The sequence below is a fragment of the Sminthopsis crassicaudata genome, chromosome 3 (assembly GCF_048593235.1).
Source record: "Sminthopsis crassicaudata isolate SCR6 chromosome 3, ASM4859323v1, whole genome shotgun sequence".
NCBI lineage: Eukaryota > Metazoa > Chordata > Mammalia > Dasyuromorphia > Dasyuridae > Sminthopsis > Sminthopsis crassicaudata.
This window is the reverse complement of record NC_133619.1, coordinates 439814713-439839680: the sequence shown is the minus strand read 5'-3', so window position 1 is coordinate 439839680 and position 24968 is coordinate 439814713. Positions and strand designations below refer to the sequence as shown.

Sequence of the window (24968 nt, the reverse complement as noted above, 5' to 3'; positions counted from 1 at the left end):
ACAAATGGACAATGAACTTGGTCCAGAATCAAAGATGGGGATAGTAGGCTGGATTGCCTTTGGTAAATTACAAATTTCTTTTTCGTCATTTCCAAGATCCCCCTTGAAACAGAGGAACATCTTTTTCATAACGATATTCTTCCAGTACTGTGTATTTTATTATATATTGTATATTCCATGTTGTATGCTTGTGAATTATGGAACAATATGGAATCTAAAGAAATCAAGTAGAGAAAATTCAGAGGGCACTGGAGAGAAGCACATCAAGCCTCAGCAATTTCCAGAGGTCACAAAGAATTATGCCAGAGAAGTTATTTCTAAAATTCCATCAAATAAATGTATGATGAAAAAGTGAACTGGTCACACTGAAGGGTAACCAATTAATATTCATCATATACCGTAGATATTCTCCCATTGTCAAGAGAATGAGAAGGTCTCCAAAATGTTGGTTAGCCATCCCATGATGGACTTATGGGAGGACACAGGCAAGAGTAACATAGGACTGGGAGACATGAATTATTTATCATCTGCATCAATGAATGGAATACTTGCATTGATAAGATTTCATATGCATTAATTCTTAATTCTTATCTTAATCTCCCACAACTCAAAGCTGATAGTAGAATGTTCATTTTCCAATTTGGCTGAAATAATACATTTTTCTTAAGCATTTTCTTTCTGAACTCAAATCAATGGCTACTCTATTGGAATGTTTTTGTTTAAGGAAGAATGGGAGATGATAGGTTCTTGTTAAAATAATAGCATGATCTATAGGAACAATTATGACTTTGTAAGGTTTATATATATATATATATATATAAAAAACCTAGTTGAAAATTCTTTGACTTGCCTAAAGCACATATTGATTAATTGTACTGTCTGCTGTCACAAAGATAGTGTCAGAAGCAGTTTTGACTTTAAGTCTAACAGTCTATTAACTATAGAAAACTTCTTAGTCTCTTACATGCTATTATCATTTATTCATCTGTAAAATGAGTTTAATCATAGGTAGCCTAATGAATAAAGTTCTTGCAGGATAAAATTATACAACTGAGGTCATGGCTTTTTGGAAATTAAAAAGATGCTACATACCTGTATATATTCAATACAAGCACATTAAATATTTGACATTTAAAGTGGTTGTTGTTAATTGAGGGGAAAAACACATAAACCGACCCATAAATCTTCCTTAAAATGTTTCTTATTTGAGAACTCTTTGTTTTTAAGCATGGGTAATTTTAAAGTACTGACAATTGCCAAAACTTTTGTTCTAATTTTTCCCCTCCCCCCAGATGGCAGATTGACCAATACATGTTACATATGTTAAAGTATAAATTAAATACAATATATGTATACATGTCCAAACAGTATTTTGCTGTACAAAAAGAATCAGACTTTGAAATAGTGTACAATTAGCTTGTGAAAGAAATAAAAAATGCAGGCGGACAAAAATAGGGGTATTGGGAATTCTATGTAGTGGTTCATAGTCATCTCCCAGAGTTCTTTCGCTGGGCATAACTGGTCAGTTCATTACTGCTCTATTGGAACTGATTTGGTTCATCTCATTGTTGAAGAGGGCCACGTCCATCAGAATTGATCATCATATAGTATTGTTGTTGAAGTATATAATGATCTTCTGGTCCTGCTCATTTCACTCAGCATCAGTTCATGTAAGTCTCTCCAGGCCTTTCTGAAATCATCCTGTTTGTCATTTCTTATTTCTTATGCAATAATATTTCATAATATTTATATAGTACAATTTATTCAGCTATTCTCTAATTGATGGGCATCTACTCAGTTTCCAGTTTCTGGCCACTACAAAGAGGGCTGCCACATTCTTTCACATGCATTTCCCTTTCCTTTCTTTAAGATCTCTTTGGGATATAAGCCTAGTAGTAACACTGCTGGATCAAAGGGTATGTACAGTTTGATAACTTTTTGAGCATAGTTCCAAATCATTCTCCAGAATGGTTGGCTGTATTCACAATTCCACCAACAATGTATCAGTGCCCTGTTTTCCCACATCCTGTCCAGCATTCTGCATTATCTTCCCCTGTCATTCTAGCCAATCTGACAGGTGTGTAGTAGTAACTCAAAGTTGTCTTGCATTTTTTTGATTAATAATGACTTGACGCATCTTTTCATATGGCTAGAAATAGTTTCAATTTCTTCGCCTAAGAATTGTCTGTTCATATCCTTTGACCATTTATCAATTGGAGAATGGCTTGATTTCTTATAAATTTGAGTCAATTCTCTATATATTTTGGAAATGAGGCCTTTATCAGAACCGTTGACTGTAAAAATGTTTTCCCAGTTTATTGCTTCCTTTCTAATCTTATATGCATTAGTTTTGTTTGTACAAAAACTTTTCAATTTGATATAATCAAAATTTTCTATTTTATGATCAATAATGATCTCTAGTTCTTCTTTGGTCATAAATTGCACAGGTCTGAGAGGTAAACTATCCTATGTTCCTCTAATTTATTTATAATCTCATTCTTTATGCCTAGATCATGAACCCATTTTGACCTTATCTTGGTGCATGGTGTTAAATGTGGGTCAATGCCTAGTTTCTGCCATATGAAGCTCCTCACTTTAAAGAGGAATAAATTAAGGTTTGCAAAAGTGTGCAAGAGGCTCTTTCAAGATTATATAGTGACAGTATTACTTTGTCAGATTTTTAGAGACTTCAGCATTCATCTAATTTTGATATTGAATTAATTTCCTTGACTGAAGAAAATCAGACTAAAGATATATTATAATTGTTCACCAAGTAACACAGTCTTGGGCGGCAATACACAGCCTTCAGGAATACAAAGAAGTGGTAGTTTCAGTGTGCTCTATGTCTGTTACACCTTTTGTGGAGTATTGTGTTCAGTTTTGGGTTCCATAGTTATAGAAGGACATTAGTCCCCAACTGCTTTTAAGCAGCTAAGTCAGTCAGACAGAAACATTTCTTAAGCATCCACTATATGCCAAGTGCTGTTCTAAACACTGGGGATACAAAGAAAGGCAAAAGATGGTTCCTACCCCTGTGAAGTTCACAATCTAATAGGGAGCACATATAAGAAGAAGCTGAGAATCAACAGATGGGGGAATTAAGTGAGAAAGGGAGAAAAGGCACATAATTAATTCTGAAGTCTAAGAGAGTGCAGAGGAAAGGAGGAGCTCTTGGAGGAGGGAGGTACTGAGGGCATGTGAATGCAAGATGTTGAGATTCCAGAGAGAAATCTAAGTGGGAAATTATGCCTAGGTGCCCTCCTTAAACAGAGAATCTAGGAGGAACTCTCCATTGTCTATCCTCCAACCTCTCCAATCAGAGACAGGAAGACCCTTCCCCAGCAGCCCGGGGTGGGGGGGAGAGGGAGAAGGGGTGTTACTGAGAAAGTATGAGTTTTATATTTGATGCAATCTTGTAGAACTAAGATTCCAAAGAGCATGACAAAAGCCAGGAGTGTAACCTGGTGGGGAATGATACAGTGGATATAAGTGCTGGCCTTGAAATCAGGACGATCCGCAATCAAATTCTTCAAGTATTTGCTAACTTTGTGACTCTGGTCACAGAATTAGAGGTTTGGGTTTTGTAGCTTCTAAGGTCCCTTTCAACACCAAATTTCTGACATTATAATAATCTAAAATGTCCAGAGAATGGCAAGCAGAGTGGAGAAGGTCTTTGAGTCCATGCCATATGAGGAAATAAATGGACATGTTTAACCCAGAGAAGAGCGGGCTCTGTAGGGATAAAATGACTTTATTCAAGTATTTGAAGGACATTGGCTTTCTGTGGCAGAATCAGGAGGAGACATTCCTTTTGAAACTGAACTCCTGACTCTTCAGACTCTAGTTTTTTTATATTTCCATCCAACTCTCTATCCCATGATTCTGCTATATATTTTTTGTATTCTATTGCTAAAATAAACATACCGTAATGAACAATCATTTGACTCAATACTTTTGAACTTTGGTGAGGGTAAAGATCAGTGACAAAAGAGATTTCATTAATGAGGTAGGATTTGAACTGAAGATATGACATGGGAATAACCAGTTTTGAAGAAATCATTTTGTAGCCTTGCCTAAAACTGTTATATTCTGTTTAAAAAGTGAACTGATATTAGTCTAGGCTGAAGTAAAAAGTAAAACACTTAAGAAGCCCTATAGTACTTATCAGACAAGTGAAACTGGCAGTGTTCAAGAGGAATTAAACTAGGAAAAATTTCCCTTTCTCATTTTTCTTTGATATAGGAAAGACTGCAGGAATCCAAGGAAACATCCAGAGAGTTATTTGGGAGAGCTTAGGAGGCAACTCTTCCTCCTTTGTGAGTTCTACATAAGCAGTTAAAGGTTTCATCAGATAGAGTAAAGAAGCTACCTCCTAGCTCATGAAAGCCAAACTACTCTGATGCTTAAAGCCCTATAGCTGTAATCTAATTGTATATCTTAAATTATATATAAAAAGGGTAAAATATAAGTTGTCATTGGTTATTTAAATTGAAAGGGAAAACAAGGATTAAATTAAACAATGGTACATTACAGTTAAAGATAGAAGGAGAAAAATACCAATTGGCATCTAGATATACATATTTCTTGATGGCTATTCTCAAGAGTTTATCATCCCTTTGAGAATGTTGCATCAAAATCAAGGATCTGTGATTTCTTCATTGTTTGAACACTTGCAATGGACAAGAATTCTGTGTATAAGTAAGTCTTAGAAACATTGTATATCTTATCTAAAACCACACAGCTAGTAAGGATCAAAAGCAGCATTGAAACCCACTTCATCCTGAGTCCAGGTCCAGCACACTAACATGCTTTCTATCCAGTCACTACACCAATACTTCTCAGGCTGAATATAGAAAATTGGTGGCAAACTCATCTGTTTAACAAGGAATTAAAAACAAAATGACAACTTAGAAGCATATCTTTGTAATTTTTGGTCTATACCCATGGTTTCATTGGTATGGGGATTTCCCTGTGTCAGTATATTGTCAATAATTTTGTATTACAATACAATACAATACAAATACATAATATTGTATAATCGTCAATAAGAGAGTTGCCTAGAATACTGAACAGTTAAGGGATTTGCGCAAGGTAATAATGCTCATGTGTCAGAACAAGGAATTAAATATAAATATTCCTTATTTCAAGACTAGATCTTGAATACACATTATAGCATGCAAGACATCCTTTTCTAATATTCCATATTATAATGGCAGATACTTCTGTTGTTTTTGGTTTCAAAGGGCATACTTTAGCATGTAGTTATAGTTGTACCTTTTCAAAATGTTAATATGTCTGACTTCATGCATTAGAGACCAACTTAACCTTTAAATGATTCACTTAATCTAATGAAGCCGTGGATGGGTCTTTCCTAATAAAATAAAATTCTCAAGACTTCTAGGTCAAGACTCATTAAGCTTATTCATAATTATGCAACTCGCCTCCAGGATTAAATATAAAGTCCTCTCTTTGGCTCTTACAACCCTTAAAAACTTGATGCTTTCCAGTCTCTATACCTTATTCCCCTCCATTGACTCTGCAACCTAATGACACAGGCCTCCTGGCTGTTCCTTGTATGTGATGCTCCAAATCCTAATTCTGGGCATTTGCACTGGCTGTCTTTCATGCCTGGAAATCTTTTCTTCTCCATATCTACCCCCAAAACTTCCCTGGATTCCTACAAGTCTCAGTTAAAGTGCCATCTTCTTCTACAAGCCTTTTCCTGACTTTTTTTAATCTTAGTGTCTTTCCTCTGAGACTACACCTGGTTAGTCTGAATATATTTTATATGTACATAGTTATTTATATGTTGTCTCTTTCTCTTTAAACGGTGAAGTCCTTGAAAGCAGGTTCTGTATTATTTCTTTTCTTGTGTCCTCAGGGCTTATCAGAGTGCCTGGAATTTAATAGGTGCTCATTAAATTCCAGTTGACTTGCCATGCTGAACTTAAAATAAAAGAAGACCTTGAATTTCTACTCATTTATAATTATGTCCCAGTATTTAAGGACCAGGAGAGAAATGTTGACAAAGTGGGTCCTCCAGAGGCAATTTTAATATAATCTAAGTACTATTCCATCAATTCAAGTAAATGCCCACATGACTGCATGCTCTGGGCCTTGATAGCCTGAACAGCTTAGTTTCTCCTAGGCATTAATAACTGTCAAGTAGACATACACAGCATGTTCTTCCATTTAATTATGTATTTCTATTAAATAAATCAAAGTATTACAGTTTACAAATAATGATAATGGATATTATTTTTAACTTGTGGAATAAAACGAAGATTTCTGTAGCACTGTATAATAAAAAGATGGTTGCACATGAAACTAAGTCTACTGTGTATATCTTGCTATTCCTTTTCAATATAAAAGTTATGTAAATTTCCTTTTTCTTTTTTTAATGGATACAAATTAAAGTATCATTATTATTGTTACTATATCTTTGTTATATTCTGCTTGTAAATTCATTCTTGGACTGTTCTTAAATGTGCTGAACTCACTCTAATGTCTATTTCAAATGTTGCTATATTATGGCAACTTGTAGTTATATTGGACAATAGTTAAATCATTTTATTGTCAATATTCTAATAAGAACTTTAAGAACTTGATGGGAGAAGTAAATGATGCACTAGCTATTGGCTGTTTTATAGGATTATATGCTTCCTGAAACTGGTATGCCTTTTTTTTTTTCAGGCCTTTGGAACGATCCAGTGAAGATGTGGATATTATTTTCACACGACTTAAAGAAGTTAAAGCTTTTGAGAAATTTCACCCAAATCTTCTTCATCAGATCTGTTTGTGTGGTTATTATGAGAATCTGGAAAAAGGAATAACATGTAAGAAACTTAACATCAGTGGAATATTTAGCTTCCATTGTCTTTATCTTGAGTTAAGATTGTCCTTTGGGGATAAATAACAAATCCAATAAACCCAAATGTTCTTTTTTGAAGAGTTGTATCTAGATAGAATGTTAGGTGCATCAATAATTCCAATCAAACTTGTTTTATTTTCAGTCTTAAATATTTAAGTATTTAAATTTAATATTGAGGCTGAAGTTAGGTGAATTTTGGAATCCTTGGTCAATATCCCCATCTACTCTGGTCTTTTGATTAATACTTTGGCATCTTTTTTATATTTGCTTTGGGAAGCTCCTTTGTTAATAAGAATACTTTTTTTTTCTGTTGACTTTTGCTTCCAGATTAGGGGGTAGCTGGTAGGGAAGACATATGTTCAGTCATATTTTTAAATCTGCACACATAATTATTCTCCCAACCCAAGAAAGGCATGAGCCAGCAAGAGATAAAATGACCTAGAAAAAAGAGGCAACTCAATTAATGTCAGTGCTTTCAATTAATTTCAATTAATGTTGTTCACTTTTAGTGAAGAAAGATTTAAGGAAGAGCTAGGCAAAATGACAAGATAGCTTCCGTGTTTTCATTTGAAATATTATAAAACCTGGAAATACCTATATTAAAATATAAAAATAAAAATAAGGGCAGCTAGGTGGTATTGTAGATAGAGTGGGCTGGACTTGATATCAGGAAGATTCATCTAGCTGAGTTCTAATCTGGCCTGAGACATTTACTAACTATGTGATTTTGGACAAGTTTTTCCATCCTGTTTGCTTCAGTTGCTTATCTATAAAATGAGCTGGAGAAGGAACTGGCAAACCACTCCATTACCTTTGCCATAAAACACCAAATGGGGTCACAAAATGTTAGTCATGACTGAAATGACTGAACAACAACAAAATAAAAATATTGCTCAATGCTAAATACAAATGGCTTTAGAATTATCTACTAGTTTGTATTATCTCTAATACTACTCTCCTCCATTTGCATAAGTAATTAGCACATTAACACAATGCCTGGCACAACTAAAAACTTAATTAACTCTTCCATCTACTTATCTAATGGAGCATTTAGACTAATGATTAAAGCTAAAAAAACAAAAAACACCATTTTGATTCTTTGCTAATATAAGACAAAGGTATAATATTCCTCAAATAATATATATTTGCCTTTATCTATGACATCTATTGCCTACAGTGATTAGGGTATCCATGTAAGCTTTTTTCTTTTCTTTTTCCTTCCTTCCTTCTTCCTTCCTTTCCTTTCCTTTCTTCCTTTCTTTCTTTCTTTCTTTCTTCTTTCTTTCTTTCTTTCTTTCTTTCTTTCTTTCTTTCTTTCTTTCTTTCTTTCTTTCTTTCTTTTCTTTCTTTCTTTCTTTCTTTCTTTCTTTCTTTCTTTCTTTCTTTCTTTCTTTCTTTCTTTCTTTCTTTCCTTCCTTTCCTTCCTTCCTTTCCTTTCTTCCATCCTTTCTTTCTTTCTTTCTTTCTTTTCTTTTCTTTCTTTCTTTCTTTCTTTCTTTCTTTCTTTCTTTCTTTTTCTTTCTTTCTTTCTTTCTTTCTTTCTTTCTTTCTTTCTTTCTTTCTTTCTTTCTTTCTTTCTTTCTTTCTTTCTTTCTTTCTTTCTTTCTTTCTTTCTTTCTTTCTTTCTTTCTTTCTTCCTTTCTTCCTTTCTTTCTTTTTGAAGAGGATGATGGAATAGAGCAGGAAATTACAAATTCCCCCCCCCCCCCAATAATATAAAATAAATCTCAAAGTGAATTTTAGAGTGGCAGAAATAACTAAAAGTTGGGGAAAAGCAAATGTCCAATTTAAGATAACTTGGAAAGTTATAAGGAAAGATCCAACATCCTGGGGTGGTGATCTGGCCAGAGCAACTTGTTAATATTGAAGGTCGATATGCCCAAGTCAACAAATGGCAAACCCTGAGGGCACCTGAATAGGGGGCAGCCTTAGCTTTGGGATACTTTCATTCCACAGACTCTGAGAAGGTAGGGACCCCTCCACAGGGTAAGGTACATTTACCAGATGCACTCCCAAGCTGTGATTTGGGTAAGGAGCAAGTACACTGGCGAGTGCAATAGCAGAAGGAAGCACCCTGCTAATTGTGGTCACTGCAGGAGGGTAGAGTCCCTGGTTTCAATTACAGTGCAGAAAAGTGAACTCACATTTGCCACCGCCAGAGGGTCGGAAGGGAGTAAGAATGTTGATGGTGATAGAGAAGTACTGGGAGCCTTAGTTAAGGCTCAAGGTAGAGAATAGTTGGAGGAGAAGTGATCATACATTGGAAGATAGATTTTCAGAAAACAATAGCACATAACAAAAAATCTGAAGCCTGAGACATCCTCCATACCTCAGGAATAGAGTTACATACAATTGTAGCCAAGAATTAGACTGATTGAAAAAAATGAGTAAGCAACAGAAAAAGAACTTGACCATAGTTAGTATGATTTTAGAAAAGATCAAGATTCAAACTTAAAAGAAAATAATAAAGTAAAAACTGCTACTCATAAAGCTTCAAAGCAAAATAATCACAATCCTTCTCCTCCTCTTCCCCAGTTCTTGGAAGAGCTTAAAAATGACTTTGAAGACCAAATAATAGAGGTTGAGGAAAAATTAGGAGACAAATAAAAGTAATACAAGAAAATCAAGAAAATTATAAAAAGAAAGTCAATCAATAGAAAAAAAGAGATCCAAAAATTTATGGAAGAAAATAACTTTATAGAAATTAGAATTAGACAAGAGGAAGCTAACAGACTTCATAAGACATAAAGAAAATAATAAAAATCAAAAGAATGAAAAAGTAGAAGAGAAAGTGAAATATCTTATTATAAAAACAACTGACTTGGGAAACAGATCAAGAAGAGATAATATAAGAATTGTTGAACTACTTGAAACTTATGATTGAAAAAGAAACTCCTAGACACTACGATCCAAGAAATTATTAAGGAAAAATGCTCTAAATTTTAGAACTAGAGTGTAAACAAGAAATTGAAAAATTCTACCAATCATTGCTTGAAAGAGATCTTAAAACTAAAAACTTACAAAAACATAGCTAATTTTCAAAGATTTCAGTTGAAGGAGAAAATATTAGAAGCAACTAGAAAGAGATAATTTAAGTACTGTGGAGTTATAGTTGAGATAACACAATATTTAACATTAAAAGACTAATATAGGATATAAAACTCTGCTTACAGGGAAATAGGGTAAGGGTATAGCATAAGGAAGAGACTCTAAAAGGGTGTGTGGATTATGCAGGTAGTGATTAGAAGTAAGTGAGACTTTTGGGGAGAGATAGGATAAAAAAAATAAGAAATATAAACAGTGAGGGAAAATATGTTGGAGGGAAATTCATGCCTAGTAATTTTAACTTTGAATGTGAATGTGATGAATTCACAATTAATCAGAAACAGATAAGAGAATGGTTAAAAAACCAGAATCCACCAATCTGTTGTTTATAAGAAACACATTTAAAAATCAGAGACATACATAGAGTAAAAAAGTTAAGAGCTTGAGTGGAATTTATTATGTGACAAAAATCATAGGAGTAGATCAACAGATGTAGAAAAAGCTTTGGATAAAATACATTTCTATTAAAAAAAACCTGAAATTTTAGGCATAAATAGATTTTTCCTTAAAATGATAAGAAGGACCTAAAGCCATCAGCAAGCATGAACTAAACATTATCAATAAGTGAAGAAAAATAAATTGAAGGAATCATAATCGACAATAAGATAATACACCTGTCTCTTTTTGCAAACAATATGATGGGATACGTGGAAAATCCTAAAGATCCAACTAAAAGCTAGTTGAAATAATCAATAATTTTAGCAAAGTAGGAGGATATAAAATAAACCTGTATAAATCATTAGAATTGCTATATATCATCAAAAAAAAAAAACACTGCAAGAAGAGATCTTATAAGATATTTCACTAAAAATGATTATAGACAATATAAAATATCTGGAAATATATTTGCCAAGATAAACCCAGGAAATATATGAACATAATTATGAAATTCTTTTTAATTCAAATAAAGTCTGATTTAAATAATTGAAAAAATTAATTATTCATGGGTGGGCTGTGCTGATATAATAAAAATGACAATTTGGCCTAAACTAGTCTACTTATTTAATGCCATTCCAATCAAATTACCAAAAAATTATTTTATTGAGCTTGAAAAAATAACAACAAAACTTATTTGAAAGAACAAAAGATCAAAAATATAAAAAAGACTTAATGAAAAAAAATTAAGAGAAGGAAATGTATTGCAGGGGCAGTCCTTAAGCTGTATTATAATAATTATCTAAACTACCCTATCTTGGTTGAGAAATAGAAAAGGAAGGCAGTGGAACAAAGTAACCATATAATACACAGCAGTAAATAATTGTAAGATCCTTGTATATGATAAAGATGATTAAGCTTTTGAGATAAAAATTCATTATTAGGCAAAAATTGTTGGAAAAACTGGAAAACAGTCTTGAAATTAGGCAGAGAACAATATCTTATGCTGTTTACTGAGATATTACCCTGTATAAAGAGAAATATTCTAAGTAAATTAGAAGGACATGGAACATATACTTATGAAATATACCTACCAAATTTATGGATAGAAAAAGAATTTATTCATAAATTTACAAATAAAATCATCAATTTGGGGATGACAGAATAAATTGTGGAATATGATTGTAATAATACTACCATCCTGAAAAAAATGATGAACATGTTCATTTGAAAAAAAAAACCACATGGAAAGAATGCATGAAATAATGAAGAGTGAAACGAGTGGAACCAAGATAATGTTGTCTATGGTAACAGCAATATTATATGAAGAATAACTGTGAATGATTAAGCTATTCTGCGTAATATAAATGTATTTATATCAAATACAAAGGACCTATAAAGGAAGATGGCTATCCATCTCCAGAGAAAGAACTGTTAGGGAAGGAGGAAGAGAGAGACCTCAGAAGTCAAAATGTAAAAACTTAATTACTAAATAAAAATTTAAAAAAGACAGAGATGAGTTTTTGGAAGCATAGTTAATATTTATCTTCAAATTCACTTTTTATATTTTCTTTTTGCTATAGAATCTTTTAGAACATTTAAGTAAATTTTCATTTTCTATCAATAATTTTTGCATTATAGAATAGAATGAATAAAGATTAGATTTTATTGTATTGGTAGGATAGGGTCATTAGAAATAACTAAAGTAACTTTTGTGCCTTTTACTAAAGGAAAAAAAAACCTACCATTTAATTTTAATGAAAAATCATATTTAAAACAAAATAAATCTCTATGGCACAGTAATTAATTACCAGGCATCAATTTGACAAACTTTTTCACCAAAAGGTAATGAAATGGTCTTAGATTCCCTTGGGGAGGGGAAACAAGGACCTTCATTCTCTGACTTTTTAATCTATCCTACTCTACCCCATGACCTCATTGTTTTGGCTCTTATGGTGACTTTTTTTTTTTTTTTTTTTTATCAACAGCAGATTCCCTCACAAATGTGTTTAAGGAGGTAGTGAGTTTCCCTACTTGAGGAATTGATTTGAATGGAAATTGCCAGCAGCAGAAAGCAGTGGGATAGAACATTGTCAGGGAGATGAATGTGATATAAGGAATAGAAGTAGACATTGCTGACATTTCTTTTGAAAAGACAACAATGGCTCCAGAAAGTGAAGCAAAGGGCCAGTCTACTCCTAAGAACTGGCGCCTTCTCCCAAGGGACCTTCAGATTATCCTGAACTTTAGAACAAACCCACTTCAGTAGGACTGTATGAACTTGAAAATTTTTGTCTAAATAGGGCCCTCTACTTGGTTGTCATTTAAAATGTAAGAGTTGGGAGCTAGAATGTATTAAGGACTTCTTATCTACAAGGACAGAATGTTGGAGCTGGAGTCAGGAGGACTCCTCTTCCTGAGTTCAAATCTGGCCCCAAACACTTACTAGCTGCATGACCCTGGACAAGTCACTTTATCCTGTTTGCCTCAGTCTTCTCATCTGTAAAATGAACTGGAGAAAGAAATGGCAAATCACTCCAGCATATTTACCAAGAAAACCTCAAAAGGGAACACAAAGAGTCAGTAATATTGAAGATAACTGAACAACTATGTGGTAGGCATTGTATTAAGCACTTTACAACTATGATCTTATTTAATTAATTCAACTTTGCCAAGTAAGTGATTTTATTATCCCCATTTTACAGATGGGAAAACCAAAGCAAAGGTTAAATGACTTGCCTGTCTAGGTTCACATAGCTAGTAAATGTCTGGGGTCAAATTTGAATTTAGGTCTTCCTGACTCAAGATAGTACTCATCTATTTTGCCTCTATTTGATGGCTTGTAATATCGTGGTAGCATGCAGGACTGGAAAGACTGCCAAATGCTTGTATTGAACAGGTTTAATGATAAGTGATAGACAGATTGTTAAAAGTAATTTATTTTGGTACATGGAGAGAACTGGGCGTGTGTGTGTGTGTGTGTGTGTGTGTGTGTGTGTGTGTGTGTCTGTGTCTGTGTGTCTGTGTGTTTATTTAGAAGTTTTTGTATTTCTTACTCATGGTGAATGGTATGAAAGGTATGAGTATGGGCCAGCCTCAGGCTCTTTCCATTTCTTTCTTCCTGTCTTAAAGGTTCTTATCTTCTGTCTGCTAAATTCCATTTTGCCCCAATTTTCTATCACGATCCTGTAGAATAATCTGAATATAGGTGAAACCCACGACCCTATAGATCAGTGTCAGCTTTTTGTACTAGCAGAGTTGCTTCACTTTATACCAACTTGGGGTTGGATTTCTTCTCATTGGTTTATAATTAAATTTGTCTCCAAGACAAATGTTAATAATAAATATTTTATCATCATCATCCCTCTCCACAAAATGAAAAAGAAGTAGGTTTCCTTTTTTGTTCCACTGCCAAAATTCCATCACCAAGCATTGACTCTTGCAGACATAAAAAAAAAGATTATGAGGAATAGATTTTATGTTCATATTATTTTCTTTTTTTGACTCTCAAAAAGGAATCCCTGAAAATTTGTGTGGAGCACATGTCATTTGGATTGAAAGAGCACTTAGGATCCACAGGTAGTAAATATCTTTGAGAATATAACAACTTTGGACTGTAAGAGTAATGATACTCTTTCAATATTAGTTCCCCCATAAACTCTTAAGTTCATGTAAGTAGGTAATAGTAAGTGGGTAGGATGTCCAATTTAGTAAATTCCTTTCCAAAAATATCACATCTTCACTTAATAACTCTGTCTAGGACATTTATGCATACTCTTGCATGGGCTTCTCATTCTGTCAAGAAGGATTTCTATACTTCTAAGTGAAGTATAAAAAATTAGTTAATTTTAAGGTTAAGGAAAAATATGACACATAAAGTCCACATAGTTCCCTTCTCTTTGGCTTTAGGAAGTTTGCTTTTTACAAACTCTCATATAGAAAAATTCTTGACATTTAGATAGAGGTTGGTATCTTTGCCTAACTTTACATTTATATGTATTTTTTGTTAACTCCTGGCTTTTAGAGGGCATTGAAATTTACTGGAAATGTTTGGGTAATATATAGAAGATTATATTATAATGTCTCTGAATAGACAGGCACCAGGAAAGGAAACTGGAGAAAACCCTGCTATTTCTTGGGACTTTTCCCAGAGTCTTCTACTCTGAGATGCTTTTATGTTTTATGTGTATAATCCTCTTTATTATCTTTCCTTTCTGGTACAGCTTTTTCTACTTTTGTTTCTTAAAAGTGTGCTGGAAAGCTACATGCTTGAATTTCTGGAATTCTTCCTCATTTTACCTGACTCATTGCTTATAGGACCCAGAGCAGGAACCAGCAAATGTATTGAAATCTCTCTTCCAACTGGATCAGATCTCTTGTCAAATATCATTTCACTTCATATAATGGCTTTCAAAGACTTTGTGGACTTATTTAGTCCAAGGTTTTTGTATTTATTGATTTTACTGCGACATATTTTTACCTAAATGGGGTAAGGAGGTTTTAATTCAACCCCTAAGTATGGATTGTTGGACAAATATCAACAAAATAAGTTTGTGCTGCCATTTTGAAATTGATTCTGTTGAAGGAAATGGGATTCCACTAAATGTGGAATTGAGCAATCTTTGCCTTGCAATTGAGGTTCAAATATCAGAGTATTCAGAAATCAGAGTATTGCATGACTTCAAATCCTCCCTCTGATGCTAATGACCTGTATGACTGAACAAATCACTTTACTTTTCTGGGTGAATCTCAGCTTCCCCATTTCTAAAATGAAGGATTAGACTAGAGAACCACTGACATTCTTTCCAACTTTAGAACTAATCATTCTTTGAACCCGTGATAATTCCTTCTCATGATGATTCATGAAATGATGAAACTTTCTTGGCTAAGTTTTTGATGGATACATACTCATCAAGATGCCAATGATTCTCATGATTCATATTGAGCCTGGGGCTTAATTGGATCTTATATATCTGATTATGAATTAGTTTTCAAAAGATTATTAGGGTGAAAAAAGAAAACTCAAAGGAAAGGCTCCCGATCAGCTAGGTATTGATACCCAGTCTTATAGGTATTGATATCACCAGGTTGATGATGAAGGACATGAAAGTGGACAATGTAGTCTCATGGCAAGAGTCTCAGTTTTGGAATATGTCCTAATCAAGTAATAATTAGATGAATGACATTAGACAAGGCAATTGTTTCTAGTCTGTTTCCCTGCTAATAAGACAAGGAAAACTAAAAGTTGTTCTATGTGCTTTATAGGGCTGTTATGAAAATAAAATGAAACTATGGTTGAGAAAGGGAAAGAGAAAAAATATAACATGCATAAAATGAAGTCATCTAAAAGAATCTGTAAAAAGTTGGACTTGGTGAATATAAAAGGAGAAAATGTCTAATAGCGATCACTTGGATCTAATAATTTTTTTTGCATGTGACATGATGTTGATATAGAAGAGGAATTGCTCAATTACTCAGTCTTTTTTTTCCTTTTAGAAAAGTGAAAGTGTCAGCCTGCTGCAGACAAGTGGGATAAAGATGAATTATTGTGATATTTTCAGAGAATTTCCCTATAAAAGGTCTTTTTTAAATAGAAAACTTAATTGCTGATGATGGCAGCCAGCAAAAGGGAATAGGCCAGCTTTGAAGAAAGATTTTTTAAAATAACTTTTTTCTTTTATTTAACATTTATCCAAAAATTTGACTAATCCTTTCTACACTTAACCAGAACATAGTGATGCATTTGATGGAAAGGAATGTTGACTATATTATGTATCAGTAATAATAGCTTATATTTATTTATCCTGCTAGTAATAGTCAAGCAAATTTGGGACTCATGAAGAGACTTTGCTTCTGAAAAATGAATATATTATAATATAAACTTTTCCTTCTCTTATCCTCCATAGAGGAAGAGTGCTGGACTTTGAATAGGAAGGGCTGGGTTCAAATGCCGTTAAATACTCAATTTTTTTGATTTAACCTCTCTGAGCCTTAGTTTTTTAATCTACAAAATGGGAATAATGGCATCTGTACTCTATATAATTGCCTATACATTAGTTATGCCATCCAGAAACTTTGACTGATGAGCTAAAAAGAGAATTTCATTTTCCATGGAATTTTTAGGTGATTGTCATTAACTTCTCTACTAGAAACTGAATTGAGTATAAAAGCTCAGCTACTTCTTCCTACTTCTTTATCTGGCAAGCTATTTTAAAAGATACTTATATTTGTAGAGAATTTTTGAATCAGGCATTTCAATCCCACTCCCATGGGGTTTCTATTGTCTCACCCTAATATTACTCTATGACTTCCAAGAGAAAGAGAGAATGAGATTTGGAAATAAGAAGCTTCTTATATTCATTTGTTAAGTCAGCCTATTAACCATAGAAGAGTGAATAAATGAGTAAACAGCATTTTTTTCCCCAAGGAGAATATATTTGATTGGTTTAGTAGCATAATTTATTGGATAGCATATGAGGTGAGATATGGGTCTGGAAAGTAGATTATCAATTTTCTGAAGGCAAGAATTCTGCCTTGTTTATTTTTCTATACCCCATAATCTAGTGTGGTGTGCAGCACATAATAGATAAACTTGATAAATTGATAAACCATTGTTATATGCAGGAATGAATGAATGAATATTGCTTTAAATGCATGGTTGCATGAAGATGAAAGAAAGAAATTTGAAGTTGGAATCAGAAGTTCTGGGTTTTTTCCTAGTCTTAAATTCTAGGTGTGTGAATTTGGGGAAGCTACTTATCCTCTCTGGATCTCATTTTCCTCATCTGAAAGATTGGAGTTATAAAATTAGCACTATATCTCTTGCTTTGTAAAAGTTAAAACATGATATAAATTACTGCTATTTTTACTAAAAATAGGTAGATTATATTCTATTAGTTTGCTTATTTTTATATGTGTGGTACAAATACTTTAGCATGTTCAATTTGGGATAGTCAATGTTTAATTAGCATTTAAATGATGCTTATTTAAAGTTTGCAAAGTACTTTACATGTATTATCTCATTTGAGCTTCAAAAAAACCTAGTGAGGTAAAGTACTAAAGGTATTATCTCCATTTTACAGATAAAAAAAAAACTGAGATGTAAATGATTATCAATTTGAAGAACTGAAATATGAGAAAATATGTTTAAGATGAAAACTATCTTGAACATAATTCAATCTTTCTTTAGAAAATCTCATAGGATCATTTTGTTCATTATAACAAACATAAATTACTATCATTCTGTGGTTTTGAAGAAGTTATTGCCCCAAAATCCCCTTGATAAAGGATTGGGTTAAGTCAGCCTATAAAAAGACTGAAAAAAAGATTTATATATATTTACAAGGAGTAGAGCAGCATGTTATAAACTTGGAAAAATGGATTAGAAATAGAAATATTTTAAAAAGATAAAATATTTTAAATGAAAAATAAAGGCACATTTTTTCCATATTTGTGATAATATATAGTAAACTTATTAAATAAGGTAATCAACTTATCTTAGTCTATTTATGTCACTTCTTTTCAGTATTTCGCCAAGGTGATATTGGAACAAATTGGTATGCAGTTCTGGCAGGATCCTTGGATGTTAAAGTATCTGAAACTAGCAGTCACCAGGTAAGATTTCACCTTATTTAAGTCAAGCTTTTAAAAATAGCCCAATATATAATTTTACATGAAAGAATATGATTAAAAACAACCTAGTCCTCTCACATGTTCATGCATTTAAAATTTTTTCACTGAAAAAATCAATTTTATCCTTTTTTTCCTTCTTAGCATTTTATGATGTCCTCTCACGACTCTTTCTCCATCATAATTCTTTACTTCTTATTATGCTATATATTCACCACCTTTGGGAGATGCAGGAGAATTATGATCATCATTATTTATTTATTCTCTCCATGTGTGTCTCTCTGTCTCTTTCTCTGTCTCTCTCTCTGTCTCTCTCTCTCTCTCTCTTTCTTTCTCTCTGTCTCTGTCTATCTCTCTCTGTCTCTGTCTCTGTCTCTCTCTCTTTCTCTCTCTCTCTCTGTCTGTCTCTCTTTTTCTATCTCTGTCTTTATGTGTGTCTCTCTCTGCCTCTCTCTTTTAATTTCTCTCCTTCTCCCTCTGTTTCTCCCTTCTATCCTCCACATAAGAAAGGAAGACCGATCAGTTGGAAAAATAGTAAAAATGAACAAGGATAACCAAAGAATAAATCCTATACTTACCCTTGATATAATGAGCTCTTAACTTTCAGAATCTTTTTTTTCATTCTCTGACATAATCCTCAAATTTCCATGATGGGAGAAATAAATTGATAGGAATAGATCTTTGAAATAATAATCCATCTTCCATGGACTGGGCTCCACATATGCTAGGGTAGAAGTATAGGTCAGGGCCTTCCTCCAGAGGGCTAATTTCATCAAAGACTAGTGAGGATATAACACTTCCAGACTTAAAGAAGTAGTATGGTTTTAGGGGACTTGGGAAGCAGCACCATTACTAACCAATTTCGTGTATAAGGCAAGAATATAGTATTGCCCAACTTGTCCTAATGCTATAGATTCTTAGCAGAGTAGGTGTATATTTTAAGTGAGAAGGGCATTGGGTTTGGAGAGATGCTCTGGGTTCAGATTTCGCCTCTAACACTTATTACTTTTCTCTATTTCAATAACACTTTTCCATCTGACTTGGAAGCTGAAACTTATATATATTGTCTGCCCCCTTAGAATATGATCTTCTTGAAATCAAGGACTCCCTTATTTTCCTATTTGCATCTCTAGCACTTAGTAAAGTGCTTTGAACATAGCACCTACTTAATATATTTTTGTTGGTTAATTTATTCCTACATATATTATATGTATTCGTTAATTCATTTATATATTATGTAAATAATATATAACTTAGAATATATATTTAACTTCTTTGGGTCTCAGTTTCCTCATCTCAATATTTGGATTTGGATTAGATGGCCTTTGAGTTGTACATTTTTGAGCCTATGATCCCTTAGCCTTGTTAGATTTTTTTATTGACGTTCAGCTGGAGAGGATACTATTCTCCCCTGCCTTCACTCAGGTTCCAGAAATGCTTTCATTATAAAACTTGAGAGGAGATTTAAAGTTGAAATAGTGGGAGTCATCAGAATATCTTTTGAAAACAAGTTTTGACTTTGAAACTTTGACTAGGATAACTGAGTACCTAAAAGAGAGGGGAACCATAAAGAAGAGGGAACTCCGGTCCCAAACTTGCAGACTATAGAATCATGGTGATGTCTAGGCCTGGTTTTTTGTAATTGTTGTTTGTATTAGTGGGGCTGTTCAATTTGTGGCTGTACTATTAAATTCAGAAACAGAAGAGGGCCAGCAGAGGGAGCTATTTTACCATTCAACACTTGCACTTGTGCATTGGATGAAAGATAAAAACAAATGCTTTATTTGCAAAGGATCTCAAAGTTGGAGGGGATAGCTGACCCTTTGTACTATATAGCTAGGATCCATACTGGTCTTGATGAGCTAGAACAATGGGTTGGATAAAATAAGATCAAACTTATTGGCGATAAACATTAATTCTGTATTTAGATTCAAGAACTATCTCATAAGTTACAAGATGGATAATTCATGGCCATGGCCAGATGGTTCAGGTAGGAAAGATCTTAATAGTTTTAATGAAATGCAAATTCAGCCATTTTATTTGTCAACCAAAAAAGTCAATGCAATCTTGGCCTTCTTTAAGAGATAATAGAATGCAGAATAAAAGACATAACAGTTTCATTGTATCCTGCTATTATAATTTGCCCACAGCTGAAGTATTGTGCTCAGTTCTATATATCATAATTTAGGAAACAGACAAGTTGAAGAGCCTCCAGAAAAGAGAACCAGGATGCTGAGTGATCAACCATATCAAGGAACTCAAAGTGTTTAACCTGAAAAAGTCTTGGGGGTGAAGAGTAGGGAGCAGAGATTTACAATGGCTTTCAAATATTGGGAAGGCAGTCATATGGAAGAGGGATTAATTAGACTTGTTTCACTGGGGTCTAGACACAACTAAGTGACTCAGTGGATACAGCACTGGGCCTGGAGTCAGGAAAGCCTGAGTTCAGATCTGGCCTCAGATATTTACTAGCTGTGTGATCCTGGGCAAGTCATTTAATCTCAGTTTGCCTTAATCCATTGGAGAAGGAAATGGTAAGTCTCTCTAGTATCTTTGTCAAGACAACTCCATGGTTAGCAATGGAGAGTTATAGTCCACATGGTCATAAAGGGTTGGACATTACTGAAAAACAACAATTTGGGTCACAAGGCAAAACTAGCACCAGTGATTGGAAGCTTCGAACATTTAACATAAATAATTTTCTACCAGGTAGAACTACCATCGACTAGAATGTTAAGTATTGAGATCCCCATCACAAGGCAGATTTTTAAAGCAACAGCTGTGTTACTGACCATTTATTGGCAATATTGTAGATGGGGTTTCTTGTTCTTTCTGATCAAAATCCTGTGATTCTGTATGAGGTAGCCTTCTAGCCTGCTGATTTATTGCAGCATACTTCAACATGTTGATTTGCGGCATTAGCATTTCAAGACAAGTTAGGTTGAGAAACAGTGGCCAAAGCTATTAGGGCTGAGTTCTTGGCACAGCCCTGACTCTTTATATCTTCCAAGGCTAACTTTTGGCTCAAATGCAAAGTCAAATGCTCTCTCTGGCTTCTTTGGCTTCCTCAAATTCCAAATTTTGGACAGTACTCAATGAGTGTCAATGAGGATCCCTACCCTTTCCCTCACTTATCTCATTCTCTCTAGTCCTAGCAGAAGGAGTCTGGATATGAGAGGATTATTAAGTGGAACTAGAAGAAAGATGCCCTTTTCTTGGAAAAAGTTTCTAAAAATGTTCTTTTCCTGCTCTCAGCAGCTAGTCCAATCCTGAATTTTGACTATTTTTTACTGCTTTTTTAAAAGAGTAAGTTGTTTTCCTTAATATATTCTTGGAAAATATTTGGAGAATACTATTTCTAGTATAGACAGTCCTCAACTTAGGAAGGTACTGTATTTTTAAGAACTCATTTAGAATAAGCTGGCAGTTTAAAGCTCATAATAATATAATTCTCCAAAGAACCTATTGCTTATGGTTGCTTGTTTTATAGGATAATCCAAAAAATTCATGTAATCTGTAATCCATCAAAAATATGATAATATTGAAAATTTTTTATATTAGAACTTAATTACTACATGGGATAGTATTTTTATTTCTTGGAAAATGCATTCAGAATGCCAATATGGGTCACCAAGAAAACATTTAGCTGGATAGAAGGAAAATGATTCCCATAATTTCTAACTACTTCTGTGACCTAGGCAGAATCTTTGGGAGTTTGGGAGGGTGGGCATGGCAACAGAGTAGGAATAGATATGGGGAGATACAGGATTTGGGGGAGCCCAGGTCAAATGACTTTCAAGAGCCAATTGTTAAATTTTCAGTATGTTTACATTTTAGAAATTGGCAAAAACTACATATTAAGGCTTAATTTATAGAGATGATTGTTAAACATTTATTAGCGGTAGGTAAGGAGTATAAGCTCATGGGATTTAGATTGGGAAGTGTTTTGGACCCCTTTTACAGAAGATAGAAGCAAGACATAAGGAAGTTTAATGCCTTGATAGGAACTAAGGAAAGTAGGAGAAGGGGATTGGGAGTGACAAGGTCCCTAGGATAAGACTTTCTGATATTTTAGTTCTTCCTTCTAGTATAAATAACTGGAGATCTTTGTCTCTACAAAAATCCTAGCCATCCTTCTCCATCCTTCCAAACTTTTTCTTCCTCTCCCTAGTCCAAAGGATTGGCTAGTCTGCTTCCCTTCCACTTCTACTATCTATTGTTTCCTCTTTGGACTTATCTCCTTTAAGGAACACTGTAGGACAAAGCTTATTTATAGTGTATCCCTTATCTTCCTGTCCCTGCAGAAAACACCCCCTTTGCAATGTTCATAAGTGTTTTTACTACCAATAACTGAAAATGGGAGTGAATGATTTCTTTCTCAGCTTTCCCATCCCATCATCTTTCCTTCTTTTTACTTAGAATTTATAGAGAAAGACAAAATTACATGCAGCTGTCAATAGAAGATATTTGGATATACAAAGTACAGAAGGAAGATTCATTGATTTTAAGAATAAAATATAAAACTAAACACAGACTTCATGGGAATTGGGCCCAGCTGAGATTTCTGTTGGGGATGGGGCTTTGGAAAGAGTGGACAGTGAAGAGATAGGATGGAAGCTGGGGAAATATCATGAGGATACTTCTGGATAAGGCATGGGGTAGTAATGAGATTGGAGGGGAGTCTCTTCCAAGCCCTCCATGCTTCATAGGCCTTTCCTTTTCATACAGGCCATTACCTTCTGTAACATGGACTTTTGGGTCACTCTATTGATCTTGTCAGTGTTACCCTTGCTTTCCATCACCTTCCCACCTTGTTTTTAGGAAGCAAGTGAATTCATTTTGGGAGATTCCTTAGAGATCTAGTGCAATCCCCTCATTTTTCAGATAAGAAAACTAAGGCTCCAAGAGACCGAAGTGACTTGAAGAAAGACACAAAATAAACAGCCCAGCTGGTACTGATGTACATAAGCTTTTCTAGTTGATGAGGAAATAAAATCATTGTCTCTGAGCCAGCATCAGGCCTCAGATCTCTTCTTGGAGCTCCCTAGAAGCTGAGGCATCAGTGTTCCTTGAAGTAAGATTTAAGAAATGCCCAGACTCAGTTTTTCTTCTCTCCTAGGCACAAAATATACTTTCAGTCCCTGCAATAGATCTTCTAGGATTGTCCATGTTCTTTGTAATTCTCCAATTCTTTGATTTGCTTTCACTTTACCACTTTTCTTAGCCTCTATGAAATAGTTTTCTTATCTTACTCCAGGGCAGGAATTCTTAATCTTTCTTATATCATGGATCCTATTGGAAGACTTATGAAGCTAATGATCATCTCAGAATAATGTTTTAGATGTATAAAACCAAAATTATAAAGGACATCAATAATGTTGAAATAGTTTTTTAAATAAAAAACAAGTTCATGGTCCCTAAATTAGGAAACCAAGACTTTGGCAACCTCATTTTAGAATTAGCTCATTTAATTTCCACATGGAAAAATTTCAAATTGAAATTTTACTTCTCTATTTCCTTCAGGAAGTATAACATATCATTCTCAGGACAGATGTGGAAGGATACTTGCTATATTCCCACTAGGACACATTCTTCCTTGAAACACTTTAATTTTACTTTTCCCTTATTTTTATATAATAACAAAAATGCAATCTCAGTTCTTCATTAAATGTCTTTTTAAGAAAAATTTTTAATTAAAATTTTTTTCTTCCTTAAATTTCAGTGGGAATACAACCAGTATGTCAAAATTTTTAGTAAAAATAAATTGATATGAATGATTTACATATATGTATATACATATATATATATATATTCATAATTCTTGTATCTTTTTGCCTGCCTACATGCATGCATGCTTTTTCTCTGCATTGTTTTAAGGAATCAAGTATTCACTTGATTAGTATTAGACTTATGAGGTTGCAGATGTCACAGTAGATGACAGGACCATCCAGATGTTTATAGAAAATTGTCTTCCCTTTTCTCACATATCTGAGAACTCCTCAAAGGTATTTATGTGATTTCAAAAAAGTACCTATATAAAAGGGAAGATATGTCCTGACTGTATCATAGCCAAGGAGAATATTAAAGAAGGATATGGCTTTGGTTATATTACCCTCCCCTTTGGAAATATTGGCAAATCTTATGGGGAAGGAAAGAATGGTAATGGAAGAAGGGAGGTGTCATGGTAACAGTAAGTGGCTTAGATATATAGCAATAAGGCTTTGAAATCAGTATTATGAAGAGGTTAGCTGAAAGCGAAGGGGTGCAAAGGGCTGAAAGCCAAACCAAGATAGAATCTACCTAATAGAGTTTAATCCTAAAAAAGAAAAATAGTAGTATGTTCCATTAAAGTATTTACAGTTTGGGTTCTTAAATATCTATTTGGAGTACTAATAATCTAATATGATAAATAATAGCCTGAAAAATACAAAATAAAGGTAATCATGGGAATCTGGCGGAAAGAACAAGATATGGAATCAAAAAACTTGTCATTTATGCCACTTACGTTTGATTTTGGACAAGATAATTCAACTCTCCTGGATTTAATTTCCTTATCTCCTTATCTTCCTTAGTTATTATCAAAGGCCTTATTTCAATTTGAAACTTTATGGAATCTATGACTGTGACTGCAAAGCTGCTATTTTACCACAGGGGGGTAGTACTAGAATGTCAAAAAGAGGAAAATCTTTCAGACATTTGGAATTCTAACTTTGAATATTTTAGAAAATTGCTTAGTTATAATAAGCACAAAATCAATACCAGATATATTTTGGTGAAATATAGGAAACTTGTTTACCAATTTTAGCTCCTCAGTAAAGCATGTAGTCCTCTTCTCTCTTACACAAAGACTATATCTCTAAAAGTGTTATCAGTAAAGTATATGTGGATACTAGGCTATTTCTTATATAGCATAGATACACACCTCCCTTTCTCCTTTGTTCTCTGTTTAACTTCCTTTTCCCCTGTCCACTTCTACCTCTCTTTCCTC

At 33.8% G+C, this 24968-nt stretch overlaps 1 protein-coding gene across 3 annotated transcripts in view; it reads left to right on the top strand.

Annotated features, from left to right (window-relative positions):
* RAPGEF4 (Rap guanine nucleotide exchange factor 4) overlaps positions 1-24968 on the top strand; it is a 336971-nt gene that overhangs the window by 34744 nt on the left and 277259 nt on the right. For all 3 annotated transcript variants that reach the window (XM_074303100.1, XM_074303098.1, XM_074303099.1), the window contains exons 2-3: positions 6694-6836; positions 17877-17965. In XM_074303100.1, coding sequence (XP_074159201.1) covers positions 6694-6836; positions 17877-17965 — 232 coding nt within the window. The remainder of the gene's footprint in view (positions 1-6693; positions 6837-17876; positions 17966-24968) is intronic.